Raw genomic sequence first — 18513 nt, 5'->3', positions numbered from 1 at the left:
AGGGTAGTTGTTCCTATAGTCCAGAACAGGATGATTCTGAGGCACATGACGTAATGTAGGGTCTGTGGAGAGGGCAGAAGTGGATTGACTCAAGGAAGTTTGTTGGTAGAACTGTCAGTAATTGGATATGTTTATCAAGAGACAGTGAGGCATTAGTGAATACTTCTAGGTGCTCTAAGTTAAGTTTCTAGGTGTTATGGTGACTAACAGCCTCCTCGTCTTGCTAGATTCTTAGGTCCTTAAGCATAATCATAGTGCCTCACTAAAATTTTTGTGCAGAAGGCAGTTCAAAAGTGTGTTGATCCAGGTGCAGTGGTACATGCCTGCAATCTCAGCAGCTTGGGAGGATGAAGCGGGAGGATCACAAATTCAAGGCCAGCCTTAGCAACTTAGCGAGGTCCTAAGCAACTTAGAACCTGACTCAAAATTTAAAAAAAAAAATGGGGGGGGGTGACTAGGGGTATGACTCAGTGGTTAAGCACCCCTGAGTTAAATTTTAAAAAGTGTTTGCTGGATTTAGTTAATGCCTGTTGAATCTATCCAAATAATTTGGACGCAGAAATAATCTTATAATCTTCTGATGACTCTCTTTGAACCAGGCTCTCTGAGTATCACAGTCCTTCGTCCTTTTCATGAAGCTTCACTGTGGCTAATAAAAAAGGAATTAAGTACAATCGTTCCTCCTAATCTCCAGTCAAGGTCGTGGGAGACCTTCCCCTCAGTCGAGGTATTCATGTTCTGCACAAGTCACTTTATTTGCATGTCCATCTATCAGTGGACCATAATCTCAGGTCTTCTTCCACATATTCATACCTTTCATCCTCCAGTAAATTGCTAATATCTTCAAGAGGTTTTTTTATTTGAGGGCTTTTGACACTTGAAGATGTGGCAATAGAACTTTAGAGAAATACATCTGACTTGCTAATTTTGGTTTTATTTCTTTTATCCTATATTGCACACTTGAGCATCTTCCTACAATGTCAGAATATCCTTTCTGAATAACCTCTAACACCTCTCCTGTTGTGCAATTACTGGTATTATGCCATTCCCTCCTGTCACTGCTTACTTGTTAGTTTTAACACGGAATTTTTGGCCTTCCACACATCCCATTTCCCCCTTCATATATTAAAAATGCACAACCCAAGCATGTAAGAATAATGTAAAGGAATACACATGGATTTTGCAATTGTAGTGTTAGAGAGTAAATACTCTGTGTCAGATTAAAGAACTTCACCTAAGGTTTTGGATTTTTTTTTTTTAAGGATGAAAGAAAAAGGTGTGTAGTCAAAAAATCAAAAAAAAAATGAAAGAAAATATTTGACAAGAATTATGAAGTCTTGCATCTTGCAAGTTTTTCCATTTAATTTTCCAAACAATTTATGAAATATATTCAGCATTATTGTAAGGTTTTAAGTTATTAAATCAATGAACATGCTGATAATATGATCAGAACAGGACACTAGTGTCAAAAGAGGAGGATAATGTCTTAGGGCTGTGATTGTTGCTGTCCTGCACTCAATCTTACACCAGCAAGGACACAGGTGACTGGCATTTCAGATAACAAAGACTTCCCCTCCCCCACCCTATCATATAACTTGGTGATTAATCAACATGATGTGATAAAGGTGACTGTGAATTCAGGCTCTGATTCTACTTCTTATTTGTGTGGGATTTGAGACAGATCACACTGCACCTAAATTTCCTTCTCTGAAAGTGAAAAATTCACACCAAAGAGCTCACCAAGGCTATATCCAAGTTGAAAGTACTATGTTGTGATAAAGAATACACCGCATCTGGGATTATTAAAGAAGTTTATTCTCTTCCTCTGAAACTTCTTGCGCTAAGAACCTCAGCTCCTGAGTGGTTGCCACTAGCTAGGCCTTTTAAAATGACACACAACAGGCTCCCTTGAGAACTTAGGACAGTAAAGCACACCACTCCTGGAGATGAGTCACTGGGAGCACATAGAGAGGAGTTTAAGGTAGACATTTCTTCTCAAAAAGTCCTGAGCAGACTGAAGTCATGCCTAATCCGGAGTGAGCTCAAAATGCCCCATGTCTCTGGCCCAATTTCTCTCTCCTTCTAGTACAAAATGAACACAGAACCAGAAAGTCAAAGATTCTGAGTGTCTTAGGTTCCCTGAGGGTATTAAGGAGATCACATCCATTCGTCATGAGCTAGGCCACTGTTGCATTCCCCTGTCCAGCACAGCTCAGGACTGAATGCTACCCAGTGGGAACCAAGCAACAGGATTTTTAAATAATAGGTTTTGGGGAAACACACATAAAGAGGAAGCCTTGCCCTGTTCTATTATCAGTTTCTTTTTTATTTGTAGAAAGGTTTTTTTTGTTTGTTTTTACTTTATTTTATTTTTTTCACCTTCATATTTCTAACAAGTGGCTCCTGGTGTAACATCTAGATAATTACTCAGTTAAAAAACAAAACAAAACAAACAAACAAAAAAAAACTATTGTTGGGCTAGGGTAGAGCTCCTGCTAGCACATGTGAGGCACTGGGTTCAATCCTCAGCACCACATAAAAATAAATGAATAAAAGAAAAGTATTGTACCCATCTACAACTAAAAGAATTACATATATAAACTATTGTGAAAATATTCTGATCCCTTTGGTGAATCTTTTGTTTTGTTGACAGAAAAAAACTCCAGGACCTCCCTTTGGCACTCACATTTGGAAGGGGCTTTGCATTGGGTCTAAACAGCTAATGAGTGCCCCAGCACCTGTTCTCAAGGTCCCTGATGTACTACAGATACGCCAGTTCATCCAGCATGAGGTTATAAAGGATGAAGTGAAACTGAGGCTGCAGATTTCCCTTAAGGTAATATAATCCAGGTAATTTGACCCAAAAAAGAATTAGGAACAAGGTAATCATTCCTCTTGGCTTCCTGAGGAACCTGAAATTACCTAATTCTACCAATATTTATTTAGTGCAACGGAATGTCAATCTTCTGAGTAGAAGTTTGAGAGGCAGATACTTAATGATTCCCCTAAGGTGGAGGAATCATTAAGAGGCCCCAAAGACATTGAAAAGATAAGAAACTTTCATAGGTGATTGCTACATAGAGTCCTCTTACTGCACAGAAAACTAGTCTAGCAACATCTGGGAAAAAAGAACCACCTGTTAATCTGGTACTTGTCCGTGGATGGAAAAGATTGTTGCTTTGGAAGTGGTCTAAGAATTTGTAAATATATAATTAATTGTATGATCATATCCTTAACATCTGACTTTATAGCTTAACTCCCTCAGAACAGAGATCATATGTGTTTTGTTTATGGCTGTATGCCCAGCACCAGCAATGGAGCGGAGGATCATTATTTGTAGAAATGGATCAAATATTCACAGAAAAAGTAAATTATACTTCCCTTGGAAGCAAAGGCATGAACAAAGCAACTTACATTTATAGATAGAATCTTAAAAGATTATACCTGAAAATCTTCCCATCTGCTCCAGGGTACTAAATCACAGAGATAAAAAGAGGACATCTCTGAGCTCACCATGCAGTTCTATCCTATCCTTAAAGTTTTTCTCTTGGTCCTTGTAGGTCTCTGCTTATTAAACTACTAAAAAAAAAAAATGCTTTTCAGATTGCTTGACTAGTAACTGCTTGTTAAGCATTGTGAATTTATCTACGGTTAATCTTTTGTAATATTTCAAGCAGATGTTGACTATGTTAGTATCTCTCTCTACCCTATTCCTTATTTTTATCTATTTATTTTATTCTACTGATTTAGGACTATATAAACCACATTCTAAAGAAAGAAGATGAGCTTCAGGAAATGACGGTCAAGGATTCCAGAACTGAGGAGGAGAGGGGCAATGCTGCAGATCTCCTCAAGCTAGTTATGGTGAGAAAATGTTTCATAGACCAATGTTTTTATTACTTTTTCAGTATTAGATCCTTCCAGACAAACATCATGAAGAATTGCTGTATACTGTTTCTACCACTTCTGTAAAGCATTTGCTTCCTCGTTGTAATTCCTTATTTCTGTGGAAATCTTATTCTTTATCTATTGATTTTTTCCAATACATTTTGGGTTCTTCCTAATCAACATCTCTGAAGATATTAATTGAAACACTGAATGAAGTAATAAATGAAACCTGAAGGATTAATAAAAAAAATAATTTATGTAACTTAAAAATATTTCTATTTTCATAAATTTGTTTAAGTAAAAGAAATGACCCAAAAATCAATTTTTATATTGGTATTAAAAAATTATTTTATAGTGATTTCTATAACAAATCAATTTGAGCTCAAAAATAATGCTTCTAAACAAAGTGAATTTTGTATGTAATATAATCATCATCAAGTAAGTAATTCTGTCTTCATTTCAGTCTTTCCCTAAAATTGAGGAAACTACAAAAAGTCATGCTGATGAAGGTAACAGTATTTAATATTTTTCTGTGATATATTTACAAATTTCAGATGAATAACCTTAAATACAGTTATTAGTTATTCTTTCTTCTGATAGCAAAGTCTCATACATTCACCTTCGTTCCCACATTGGCCATATTGTGTTGTAATGTTTTTTGTGTGTTATGTTTTATTCTGCTCGAATTAAGAGCTCTTTGAAAACCATAATTGCTTCTAATTCATCTGTAATTTTCACCTATTGAATGAAACACATTGACATTTGTTTGACTTTTTTGTTAAACACAACTATTTAGAACATAACTAAGGTATTATAGGAAGTAAACAATCAGCAACCACCACTCACCCCCATACCTGTGCACAGAATTTTTGAACAACTATACAATTATTACCAAAACCTTGTACTAGTCTACACAGGAACAGTTTACTCTTAGAAGGCCTTCCCATTTAAAGTGTATTACACACAAACTCCAACAAATTTGCTTAGTTTGTGTGTGGAGCAAGCTGTGCTGCTACTTCACTGGGGTGAGCTCAGCATTGGAGTCTATGCTTTGAACTTTTGGTGCCCCAGTAGAATACAAGCACCTCCCTCACTGAGAAGCAGTATTCTCACTGCTTGAATCCCAGACCATGGAACAAACTTCCCCTAATACTCCATCTTGAACCTCCAACAAATTTGGTCGTATGGTTTCGCAGTTCACAGCAAACAAGCAGTGGAGAATTACGTGGATTTGGTTTTGTTTTGGTTTTTGTTTGTGGATTTTACCCGTGTGAACTAGCAGACATAGGCTCATTCAGCCTGCAGACATGCTTCATGTATCATCCACAGTGTTGGCCTATATATGTATTTTTAATGGTGTTCTGGTTAATCTAGGTTTTTCTCTCTTTGAAGCATCATATTAACACAGTTATATTTGGCTGAAGGTGATTACCAACTGTCCCTTCAGAATACCATCACAAAAGAACCCATCACAACCCCTAATACTCTGTGTCCTTACACTTTATCATCCCTTTTTTACTGGATGGCCCTGTAGTAGAGTTATAAGATTTAGTGAATACAAATACAAAAGACCTAACTAAAACTAAATTTTAGATAAATAAGAGTTATTTTTTTTTGTATAAGTATATCCCTGATATAGCCTGAGACATACTTAAACTAAAAACATTTTTCATTTATCTGAAATTCAAATTTAATGACGTGCCCTATACTTTATCTGACAGACTTACCCTCAGGCATTCAAACTTATAACCTTTGGCTCAAGTGAACAGGCAAAATAAAAGGAAACACACAACTCACCCAATAACAAGGGACAAACTAAATATATTTTTTGAACTTATCCAACAGGCAAACAGCCTCCTGCATACTTGGTGTAATTCCTAAAAGCTAGTCTATGCGGTGGCTCCACTAAAAATGAGTTTTATGATAAAATCAATTTGGATAACGTTGTATATTATCTTAGTTTCTTGGAAAGTCACAATGTACATTAACTAATTAAGGATGCATAAAAATCCTACAAAACATGTTTAGCCTTGCATAAGTCAGTGTTTCCTAAGCTCATAGAATCATGGAGCATGGCAACTTTTTTTTAATTCTCCTGTGGACATCCCCCCAAGACCGTGTTATATGAATAAACTCAAAACAATCACTCCCCAAATTACTCGACAACCATTGTATTATATTTAGGTCCTTATATTCAGGGAGCAGTTCCATGTTTAGAAAAATAGTTCAGTATGATGGTTAATTTGTTTTCAGGTTTGCCATTTTAGACATGAGCGAATTCAGTTGAGTGGAACACAGATTCCCTAATGATGTGGAAAAAACAAGGTATCACTGCATTTAACATTTTGACTAAAAGATGAGTGTTCGCCACCACAACCCTCCAATGAAGTAGTCTGGTTTACTGTTATGTCACAGTTTGGTCAAGGAAATTTTGGTAAATCCTTGATAGTTTCTTAAAAACATCTCAAATTAGTAACTGGCTACTGATTGTGTGTTGTACGATGGAGAAGTAGGAATAAATGTTCAATGCATGTATTTTTAAAGCTGCAGCCCATCTAACTGATTTATTCAAGCAATCGTTGGCTTCTACTGTAAAATGTCCACCGGATACATTTGGTAAAGATTTATTTGGAAAGAAATGGAGGTAAGCTAATAATATTTTCTAACTAGTGTTAGGCATACAGTGATTGAGGAAATGGAAAGACAAGGGTCACAGCCATGGGTGAACATGTTGATGAATCACAGCCCTTTGTCGGCCCCGGTGTTAACTCTTCATACAGTGCTGGTTCTTCTTTTATTGTTTGTAAGCTGTGTAAATCCCTTGTCATTATTGAAAGGTGAGTGACGGCACCTGAGACGGAGATTCAACCAAGAGATTTTATTGGGGGGCTGCTCAAAGGAAAGGAGAGGCAGAGAGCAGAAAGAGGAGAGAAAGAAGAGGAAGAGGGCAGAGAGAAAGAGAGGGAGAGGGCAAAGAGGGAGAGCTCACAAGCTTGGGCCTAAGAAAGGATGTATAGGTGACATGGCAGGTGCTGATTGGCAGGGTGACTCAGGAACAGTGATCGGACACTGTGTCCAGGGTCTAGTTGAGAAAACGTTTGAATTTGGCGCTCTTCAGCTTGGTGTCCTTTGGAGAGGAGGGGGAAGGGTAACGGATTCCATGATGTTCTGGTGAGAAGGGGAAGTCTCCCACACACCCAACAATTATACTTGTTTTCTTCATTTCACATAGGAACACAGAATCAGAAAAACGCTGGAAAGAAAAGATAGCACAAAAAAGGTAATTATTCCTTACAGTCTATACAAACATGTGAAAAAAAAAGGCCAGGGTCACAGAATCCTAGAGTTGGAGAGGCGACAAGGTCCTACTGGCCAGGTCTCCAGCTGTTGTTTGACTCCTTTTCTACAACATTTCTGCCATGGTGGAATTCAGCTTCCATGTAGTGATGCCACACTCTTTGAGGAAGCCCCCGTGGCCATTCAGAACTTCCTCTCCTGAGCTAGAAAGCTCTCAAGGCACTCTGTGCATTCAGCAGCTCTAATACACTTGTAAGTATTGTGGGACTCCGTGCAGAACATGGTCACCAACATTCAAGGGTCCCTGTCATTTACCCAAGGAATGTTCTATAAGCATTATAGGGTCTGATTTCCTTTGCATTTCAGCTTAAGATTTTAACTCCAGATCTCTTGCCATAAGGGTAGGACATGTGGCAGTATTGGACACACTTGCAAGGTTTCTCTTCATAATGACTCCTAAGATGAATGTGCTCCTTCATTAAAATGTCACTGTGTTGGGGAAATGACAAGATTTCAAATCTCCTGGCTCACATCCAGGGATAAGGTCCAGCTAGAAGGTATACATACATGTGTATCATAGAGGAAAACTGTCTTTCGCTCTACCCATCCTAGGTCCATGGCTCAGGTCCCTATAACAAAAGACAGATTTATCAGAGAAAAGCATGCAAAATTTCAGTTTTATATGACATGGGACGTTCATAAGGAAATGAAGACCCCAAAGAAAAGGTTCAACCTATGAATTTGCTTGCTAGTATTGATGAAGAATGGAGGACCCTGGGCATGTATGGTGGGACCAACTGTCTGAGCTGATGGAAACAAACAGGGAGAAACTTACCTAACCCTCTTCATTCCTGTGTCCCTGTCTTCAGAGATAGGGATGCTCCTTGCCTGTGGGCACAAGGAGCCTGATGGTCTACGTCAAAGAAAGGTCAGAAAATCCAGGTTTTATGACCTTGAGACCATTTTGAAAAGATTGGTGCAGTGGCTGCCTATGGGGAAAGAGACTAGAGGTCAGGGGGCAGTGTGAAATGGAGACTTCCTCTTTATTACATACTATTTGATGCCTTTTGAATTATGTACACAATCATGTGTTTCCTCACTTCTTAAACTTTTGAAACATTTTGACATTCAAGCTTAATTTGTGAGCTGTGGCAAGCCAGTGAAAGCAAACACGCAGTTAAAGAAGCGTCATGGAAAGAAAAAGTGTGGGCAACATGGAAATAACTGAGTGTAGGAAGGAGACAGTTTCAAGGAAATGGAAGGTGGTCAACAAATATCTGATGCAAATTGGAGAAGAATAAAAAAGTGCAAATTAAAAAAGGAACTTGGGTTTATCCCAGTGGGAGTTTATTGCTTCTTTTGTGAGCAGAGCTTTAAGACAGTGGTAAGCAATAGCCAGATCCAGTGAGATCAGAGAGCTAAACCACTTTTAAAGCTAATATAAAGTTCTTTAAATAAGATGATATGTCAATCATACCTGCCCAGTGTTCCCAGGGATGCCATCTTGTAGAAGAGCACTGGCCTTAGCGTCAGTGTATCTGGAGTCAGTTACAGTTTGATTACTTACAGACTGTATGATGCTGGATGGTTGTGTCACATCAGTAAAACTTTCTCAGGAATTCAGTTTGCTTATCTGTAAACTATGAGCGTGGATACACTGCCAAAGATCTAAAGTTCCTTTCAGTCCCTGGGTGACTGACAGCCAGCGAGTACCTGCAGTGCGAAGATCATGGGCGCTGAGACAAACAACTTGGTTTTAATTCAAATGCCACCCTTTCTTAGTTACATGGTTTGGAATAGGTAACTGAGCCTCTCTACACCTTTATTTTCTGACCTGTAAAATGGGGATCATAAGACTTGCTCAGTGATCGTCTACATCTCATCAGTCTTCCCAAGGTACTGCCTCCCCACTAGAGGGATTCTGGTGTCAAAAAGGCAACTAGCAGAATTATCCCGATTGATTTTATTTAACTTTGTAACTGCTCACCACATTATTCTTAAACCATCCCTCAGGTTTGGTTTGTTTTTTTATTACCACTGCTAAAATTATGAGAACCAGTAGATTCTAGCTGTCATTTAAATTTCAGAGAACCCACAAAAGTTCAACCATCATAGGACTACATGGGTTTCAGTCATTTGAGATCACTGTGAAGTCAAACTAACATCTGGTATCATTATTCCCTATCTTATATGAGGGTTTGATTCCCAAAGCAGGAAGTGTGACTAATTGCAGAAGAAGTAGAAAATAAACCAAAACAAGTGGACCAAAAAATGCCCAATGAGCTAATTCTTATCGTTTTTCTTGTCAGTGATTGCATTGATTTTCTGTGGAATCTAGAGCTAAAACTGTAAGCAAATAAACTTTTCAAATGTTCTTTTTTTTTTTTTTTTGCATCATTATGGAAACATCAACCAGGAAAGAAACTGAGGAAACACAAAATTATTTAATGGAAATCAGGAACAAAATAATACCACCTTATTTCAAATCTGAATTCAGCCAGTCATATCAGTCTCAGGTAATTGAATATAATTAATAAAAACTGTATTTGTAAAAATTGATATATTGCATATGCTCATATGTAAACTACAGCATCAACCTAACTAATCTGTGCCCTTCAACTCCATATTCTCGAAAGAACATGATAGGAAAGATTAGTTTCTGGTCTTCTTCCAATGGTTGAAGTACTCTACCAACATATTACTGTTACCCACCCCACCCCCACCCCCCGCCTTCTATTCTAGCCATAAATTACATTTTCCCATCTAATTGAAGTTCTTTGTGTGCATTTGTGTGTGTGTGTGTGTGTGTGTGTGTGTGTTGCTGGGGATTGAACGCAGGGCCTTGTACATTCAAGGCAAGTACTCTACCCACCAAGCTATATCCCCAGCCCTAAAGTTCTTTTTGAGGTTGAGTCTCCCTATCAGTGATTGTCCTCTGATCAATCCATTTTGAAATTCTTTTTTTTTTCCATTAAAATTTTCTCACACACCAACTGCTAAGATAGCACTAAAATACTGTGAGTTCTTGGAAGCCCCAGAAGCGGAATGCTCTCCTCTTCTATATGAGTTCACACCTGAGCCTTAGAGCCAGGCTTCCTCTTAATGCCCAGGAGTTCGCTGAAACCTAAGGCACAGTGAATATTTTCACATGTTCAGGACACCTAGCATTTCTCAAAATTTCCTGATGCTGTTGGTAACAAGAGACCGTCTGGGAAGAAATTACAGAAAATATGACCAACTAACCAAAGCTAGAATTCAGTTAATCAGTCTCTTGAAGAACTTTTAGTTTGTAAATTTTATTTTCAGGGCCTTAAAAATATGCTTTCATCATTACTTATTGGTTTAACATATTTGTGGCAGTTGTCTTTCAGCATATTTGAGTCAATACTAAGTCTTTTGGTTTTTCCTTGAAGTATAATTATCTGGAGAGTCTTTCTAAAAAACTGCCCGATTTTATAAAGAAAGATGAAGAAAATAGAAGCAAAACAGCTGTTCAAGATACATCTGATCATCATTTAGGTAATACGTTAGTATAGTTCTTATTTATATTAAACCCTACTTAATAATACCTCTTGGAACATAGTTAGTTCATAGCACCTTTTGTCTTGGTCGTAATGAACACAACCTACTAGGACCTGCATATTACAGATTTGATGGAGTTATACAAGGAAACCAAGAGGTAAATAAAATTTAGTTTTTGTTCTCTGTATTTCAAATCAATATGAAAGTATTTAGAAGACTTGGCTAATTTTTTTTAAAAAACAAAGGAATAATGAAAATTGTTGGGAAACATGGCATTCACGTGGTCACTAAACAGCAACTCACATATACTAATTACAGTGAGTAAAATATAACCTTACAATTAATTGAAGTTGTGGCATTTTTCACCTCAACTAAATACGCTAATTTCTACCAATAGTGGGACAACTTCACGTTAGGTGCTTTCTCATGTGATGTGATATAAAGTGCATATGGAATTCATGTCGAAAATCCTTAACTTGAATCTAATCAAAAGGAAACAATCAGACAAATATCTACCAGAATGTAGATATTCTATAAGACAATTGACCTGGGCTCTTTGTAGAAAAGGGCAATTATTCTAGCTTAATAAATAGTACATATAACACATGAACTTTGGATCTTTGATTGTAAAAAAAAAAAATACTGTAAAAGACATTTTAGAGAAACTGCACAAGTTTGACTATGAGACTTTAGAGGTCGTTGTGAAATTATTATTGATTTCTTAGGTGTAACAGAGGTGTGGATATGTAGGAGAATGTCCATATTCTCAGGAGATGCAGGCTGAAGAATTTTGGGATGAAATGAATCTTAATACTTCTCTTTGATAAACTTAAGTATATTTAAATACCCAGATGATAGTTTTGCACAGCCTAAAGGAAACATCTAGTTGCAAACAGAGTTTGCAAATCCAAGATTAAGACTGAAACAATGACCTTTAAATGTGACAAGGACAAGTCAGGCATGGCCGGTTGATAGTACTTGTGTTACCAGTCAGACCTGCTGCACCCCAGGCAGGTAACTGCGATAATCAGAGGAAGGATAAACAGTGAAAGGAGGAGAGGCTGAGGAAGGCCTTTCAGCCATGACCCTGCAACCTGGTCGGCACACACACAAGTTAGAGAGTGTTTGCCTGCCCTGACCTGGATATATTTCTTCAAAATTTATTTCATATGACACCCATTTCTTAAAGATGTCTATTTTCATAAAGAACTACATTTTCAGAAGTAATGAATGGATTTATCAGAAAACTATTTTTGAAAGTTACCTAATAGTGATTACCAGGTAAAGTAGAGACAGATTACTTGGTCTGTTCCTAATACAAGGAGGTGACAACTCTACTATTTGGTCTTAATGTCCACAAAGAACTAGCCAGCCCTCAGAGAGTGTGAACTCAGTACTACCATCCTGTTTGTTAATGGCAAACGTTGAATCACACTGGGAAGAATCTCTGCCTCTTAAATTCAGTCTTTCTCAGTGCAGGGAGGGCATAGAACCTGTTTGTGGTAAAACATGTTGTTTGATGTTTATTCATATAAGCATAGTAGTCATCATATCATTGCCCAAAATAACACTTTATAATGTTTGTTTGGGGTTTTTTAGATTCCAAGCCACCTACAGTCTCAGAAAAGGAATCCCCAAATATGCAAAAATCAGAGATTTTGGAGGACACTGCGAAGTCAACTAGCCAGAACCAAACTGAAAATTTAACAAAATCTACTGAAGGTATGGCAGTCATTTGTATTATCTCATTGTTTTTCAAAACTGAACATTATAACTTTTTGGAGTATTGCAGATGGTGCTGGGGGATGGGGTTTGGTTGGCAGTTATAGGAAAAAGTTCCAGAGGGTCATGGATCCTGGAGCTAGGAAGATTAGACTTATTAGCACATCAAAATATCTAAAAAAATATTTTGAGAATGACTATAAGTCCCAGATCAAAGGGAAGAAATTTATAATTTTTTTTAGATTTGTTATTTTATTTCTTCATTTTATTTTATTGTATCCCTCATGGTTCTGACAGCTTATGTGGTTTATTAAGGGCAAAACACCTGGTAGCTTTTCTTGAGTAGCCAGTAACCTGGTGTTTGGACATAGGTTTACTTATTATTTTGATTTGTTGGTGGGGGGAGGGGACTCCTCAGGTGCTAGAAGAGAATCATAAAATGTGGTCTCTTACTGGAGAGCACAAATTGAAATACGGAACACTAGAAAATAATGAGTCACATTATATTGATTTCACTGGGGTTAACTAAATATGGTTATTCAAAAGAGGGAAAGAGAAAGAGAGTAGTTTTTAACTTTTTGAGATAGTTTTGCCAATGCTTGATTCCTATGGACATTCTTCTCTCTGAATGTGAGAATCTGCATATGGGTCTCAGTTATCTTTTATGAATAAAGTATTTTTGCCAGATTTAGGTGAATTAAGAGATTTTAATATGAGAATTTTGCCTTCCTGGCTTTGAACTTTTGTAAGTTTTACTCATTTAGTGGATAATTCTCAATGCATTCTATGCCAGGCCTTGTTCTAGGCATTAAATTTAACACTCAGATGCCAAAGTCTTATGGAGCTTATGCACTATGGGCAAACCTAAACAATAAGTAAGCAAACAAATACGTCAGATAAGATCATATTATAATAAATATTATGACGAAATATAATGGTATAATGTATGGAGGGTGACTTGGGGTGAGGAGCAAAATTCCATTGGGAGATTGGAAGGCATCTGGGTGAAGGGACATTTGAGCAGAGGCAAGAACAAGGAGTAAGCCATGCAAAGGTCAGGAAAGAGGAACATTGTGGGGAACAGCAAATATGAAGACCACAGGGGAAGGAACTAAAAATGACATATGTTTAGAATATAATGAGCAAAGGAGGAAGTTGAAACATGTGCAATCAGAAAGATGAGATCATGTAATGCTGCACAGGGGCTTTTCAGTTGTATTCTAAGCATGATTTTATTCAGACATCTCTGTAAAATTTTGAGCAAGGGGTAATGCGGCTAATGTTAAAGACCACTCTGATATTTATGAAGGATAAGTTTGGGGCAGGGAAAGGAAAGAGTGGGAAAAAGTTGGAAGCAGGGGAAAAGCAACAGAAGTCTTACAGGTGAAAATTGCCAAAGACCTGGACTAAGTGGGTTGAGGTGCAGACAGTAAGAATCAAATTAATTGGGAACATATCATGAGGGTGGACCCAGTAGGATTTCTGGTCAATTGATGTGGGTATAAGAAAAAAGAACTTAGACATCAAGGCTGATTTCTAAGTTAACTTGTGTAACCGGTTATAAGGCTATGTTAGTTAAAATATCTGACACCAACAACTTAAGAGGAAAGATTTATTTTGGCTCATGGCTTCAGAGCTTTCAATCCTTGGTCGGCTGGCTCTATTTTGAGGGCCTGAGTTTAGGCAGAAAATCATGGTGGAAGGGCATGGTGGAGAAAAGGTGCACACGTCATGAAAGCTGGGAAGCCGAGCGAGGAAGAGAAAGGACTGGGATCAAGAAACATCTTTCCAGGGGCTGGGGATGTGGCTCAAGCGGTAGCGCGCTCGCCTGGCATGCGTGCGGCCCGGGTTCGATCCTCAGCACCACATACAAAGATGTTATGTCCGCCAATAACTAAAAAATAAACATTAAAAAAAAATTCTCTCTCTCTCTCTCTCTCTCTCTCTCTCTCTCTCTCTCTCCCCTCTCTCTTTAAAAAAAAAAAAAAGAAAGAAAGAAACACCTTTCCAGGTCACACCCCCAGTGACCTACTTCCTTCAACCAGGATTCCACTGCCTCCCAATAATCCAGTCAGCTGTCAATGGATCAATCCATTGATGGGGTCTTCACGATCCAATCACTTCCTAAAAGCCCTACTCCCGAACTTTGCTGCATTGGGGACCAAGAATTCAACACACGAATCTTTGGGAGAACAATTCATATCCAAGTCATAAAAGAAACCAAGAGATAATTTTTAAATATATGCTTACTAGGGTACAATGATAACTTGAGAGCAAAGGAGAAGTTAATGATGCAGGAGAAGGAGATACCTAAGGAAGGTGAGAGAACATGGCATCTGGATAAAACCCTGAGGGGCAGAGTTGACCTTGGATAAATAGGGTCACCTCATCCATAATGACAGTCCATAAGAGAGAGACAAATACATATGTTTTGGATCGACAGGTTTGGTATTGGGAAGGTGAAAGAGTTCCTGTTTGATTGCAAAGGAGTGGGGGCAATTATAGTGTAAAAATAAAATAAGAAAGACTGATTGTGGAAGGTTGGACTCCTCATTCTCCCTCTATTTTAATACTATATTTTATGTGCAAGGAAGAGAAAAAAGTACCAAAGAATGTCATGTCAGCACTAAAAAATGTTCAGATTTTGTAGAACTGTGAATTTCAGATTTTGGATTACAGATGCCAAATCTGTATTATGTTAAAAAAAAAAAGATGAGTGCATTCAAAAGCTTGAAGACAGCAATGAACAGGAAATCAGCCTAAGTAGATGGGAGATTTTTTTTTTTTTTTTTGATATTTGGTACTAGTACAAGATAAGCGTTTGGAAAGTAGAATAAAGTCAGAGGAGTTTGGAATATGCGAAATAAAATATGTGTTCATCAATATTGGCTGTGATAATACTTCATGAAAAGGTCCCCAAATTCTGAAGTGTCTGAAAACAGTCAGTCTTTGGGCCTGTGGACCTCTGAGGCAGCTCTGCTTCAGGCTGCAGGCAGGGTGTGCTGGGGTCAGTTCCCTGGCTCCTAGGGTCAATTGTGTTATCTCTTCCCAACAACGTGCTGTATGTTATGACATTGAAAACTTGAGTCAGTCATGATGAGAAATCAGCAAATGCTACAAATGCGCAAGTTGTACAAACCAAGGCAGGTCCCCCAGAGAAATGGTTGTTAAACACTTAGCACATCACTGGCTGCGGGTGAAGTTCAGATATATTCCAAGGGTGCCCCATTGAAAGAGCCACCACCATTTGGAAACGCTTCCTCACAGCAGAGGGTCAAAGTTTAGAGAGGTAAGGAGAAATGTGTGCTGCCCCTCACAGCTTCTGCTCAGAACTGGCACACTGCCATCCACACACTCATTTGTTGGTCAAAGCAAAAAGTCCTTTGGCCAAGTTCACAGTTAATGGGGCAGAGAAATATACTCCACCTATAAGGAAGCCTTGCTCAGAGAGAAGTGAATTATTATGCATAAGTAATACAATATGCCTTAACATGGTAACAGAAACCCTCCAGCTTCATCAGTTGGGTCATGCTCTGCATCAGTATTCAGATGATATATGCACGACTAGCAAGGACCTGCCAGTTGTTCAACTATTAACAACTCTATTAGCCAATGACCAATCACTGCTTCAATACCCATCCCTGCATCTTTCCAGTCTCTGGTGAAGCCCTGAGTAGGCTCAGTGGAATAATAATCAATCTGCTTTATGGGAGGCAGCACAATATAGAGCAGGGCTATGGTATGGGCTCTACCTGAATTCAAGCCTGCCTCCTTATATAATTTCTATGCAATACTGGGCATACTGTTTAACTGCTCTCGCTCGCGCTCTCTCTCTCTCTCTCTCTCTCTCCGTCTCTCTCTTGCATTTCATCTTCTGTATTGGGAAAGTAATGATATACACATGGGTATATACATGGAAGAGTTGAAGGATGAAATTAGTTAATATATGTAAAATGCTTAGAGCAATATTTGACAAATAATGAACTTCATATCTGCATCTACTATTAGTAATAATAGTGTGAGCAAATAATTAGATTTTTTAAATTCATTCACAAAAAAATAATATGAAACACATATTTTGTACAGAACAAATACGCTAAAGATACATCAAGCCGTTTGAATGGTTGCCTATGTAGGCAATGGTGACCAAAAAGTATAAAGACATTAGAACATTGACCATTGAGGTCCATCCCCAGAGATTCTGCTTCTGTTTTGGTTGGGAACTGGGGCCTATCTAGCCTGAGGCCCAGGAATCTATTTTTTTAGAAGCAACCCAGGAGATGATGGTGGAGATAGGTTTGGGGCCACGTTGAGATTCACTGTCCAGTTCTGACCTTTATTATCATTTCTGGGACAAGTTATTTAATCCTCTGACCTTCAGTTGCCCTCATCTTTAAAAAAGTGATACTGCTATTGTATTAACTAGAGCTTTTTCATTTTAAAGTGAACTTAAATTCACTTACTCAAAGGGGACTGGTGGTGGGTTTATTGGTGCTCAAATGCAAACTACAGAAAAGTAGCTCTGGTGCCAGCACCATGTATGTTTGGACCTGGGCTCTCTGGCTTTTCATGAATATATGTCAGATTGTCCCTTTCTCTCCACTTCCTCCCTGCCTCCATCTCACCCCATCCCTATGCATCTGGATTTTTTTTTTCTTTTTTCTTTCCAACAGAGGACAGGCCATTCCTATAGGGCAGGGATCTAGAGGCCCAAGATCCCAATACTTCCAGATCCATAAACCAGAAGGAAAGATGAGGTCAATGATGATCTGAAATCCAATTCTTATTTCAACCTCCTGAATAGCTGGAGCCATCTAAACAGCTGCAGCTGTGTGAATTATCTACTTTAGCTCACTCCTTCCTGTAACTGAGGAAAAGAACAAGTTGCCAGATTTAGAGAGCTGAGGATTTAATTTCCTGCCTTAATTTATCTGTAATTGCTTCATCACTTTTTAGAACTATAAATACTGTAGTAGCATCAAAGAAATTCTTAAGACTTTGTACTCATTGATTTTAAGAAATCTTTCAGAGTCGATATTTTTCTTGTTCTATGCCTGTTGGTTTAGTTGAAAGGACCCCCAAAGACCCAGGCTTAAGGTTAGTTCCTCATAGGCAAGTTACTTGACTTCTTAGAATTTTATTTTTAAAAAGAGATGCTTAACAGCATCTTTCATGTCTATCTTATGGGGCTGTTGTGAGGACCAGTGTTAAGTCATACATGTAAAAAGTAATAAGAATTAAGAGAAACCTTTCTTTAAATAAGTTATTTAAGAAAAAGAGTTTCCAAAGTTGGTTTACGTTCTTATATACTTCAAATTCTTAGAAATGTCCGGGTGGCATAATTTAAACTTCTTCTCTAACAGAATTAGAATCGTATACACCTGTGAAAATTCCAACCCAATCATTGCTGCAGGATGCTGCGGGACAAGCAAGGAAAGAAAAAGTGAAGTTACCTCATTATTTGATGAGTTCCAAACCCAAATCTCAACCTCTTACAAAGGTAAAACAGACACGGGGACATTTTCCCAGCATCAATCAGCATTTTAGGTAATTCTGATTGGTTCAAGTTGTTACTTTCAGCCACTGTGTCCTGCTATGTACTCCATCTTACCATGAGAACCATTAGTTGTAGACATAAACTAAGGCAGGGTTTTGCTAGGTCTGGCTCATACATTCTCATAAGACAAGTTAAAAAAAAAAACAGTTGTTAAATTACTAGTAGCTGAAATCAGTTGTACTGGGAATACTCTCCTTGGGGACAACCAGTTTGCTGCACACTGCTGGCTAAAGGGATCATTGGCTACCCTTCTCGTGACTCAGAATAAAATTCAAATAACTTAGATGAGTACTAAGGCATGGCCTATTTGCTTCTTTACCCTCACAATCCCTCAAATTCACTTTACTTCACCACATGGACTTCTCTTGGTTTCTTAGAACCACCAATCTCCTTCTTTACTTACAGCCTGTAAGATTAATTTTCCACCCGGCTCTAATAGGATGTCCTTAACCTTACTAATCAAGATTTTTTTCGTTTGTTTCTTTTTCTTTTCTTTTCTTTCTTTTTTTTTTTTTTTTTTTTTTTTT

At 38.0% G+C, this 18513-nt stretch overlaps 1 protein-coding gene across 5 annotated transcripts in view; it reads left to right on the top strand.

The window, feature by feature from the left end:
• The window catches only part of Spag17 (sperm associated antigen 17), a 221680-nt gene that overhangs the window by 178960 nt on the left and 24207 nt on the right, over positions 1-18513 (top strand). For all 5 annotated transcript variants that reach the window (XM_048814580.1, XM_048814581.1, XM_048814579.1 and 2 more), the window contains 10 exons: positions 600-727; positions 2654-2836; positions 3751-3864; positions 4352-4397; positions 6433-6532; positions 7121-7168; positions 9602-9701; positions 10599-10704; positions 12307-12429; positions 17793-17929. In XM_048814580.1, the coding sequence (XP_048670537.1) occupies positions 600-727; positions 2654-2836; positions 3751-3864; positions 4352-4397; positions 6433-6532; positions 7121-7168; positions 9602-9701; positions 10599-10704; positions 12307-12429; positions 17793-17929 (1085 nt within the window). The remainder of the gene's footprint in view (positions 1-599; positions 728-2653; positions 2837-3750; positions 3865-4351; positions 4398-6432; positions 6533-7120; positions 7169-9601; positions 9702-10598; positions 10705-12306; positions 12430-17792; positions 17930-18513) is intronic.

Source organism: Marmota marmota, unplaced genomic scaffold, assembly GCF_001458135.2.
Source record: "Marmota marmota marmota unplaced genomic scaffold, marMar, whole genome shotgun sequence".
NCBI lineage: Eukaryota > Metazoa > Chordata > Mammalia > Rodentia > Sciuridae > Marmota > Marmota marmota.
Note: the sequence above shows the minus strand (reverse complement) of the source record. Positions and strands in the feature narration are given on the sequence as shown.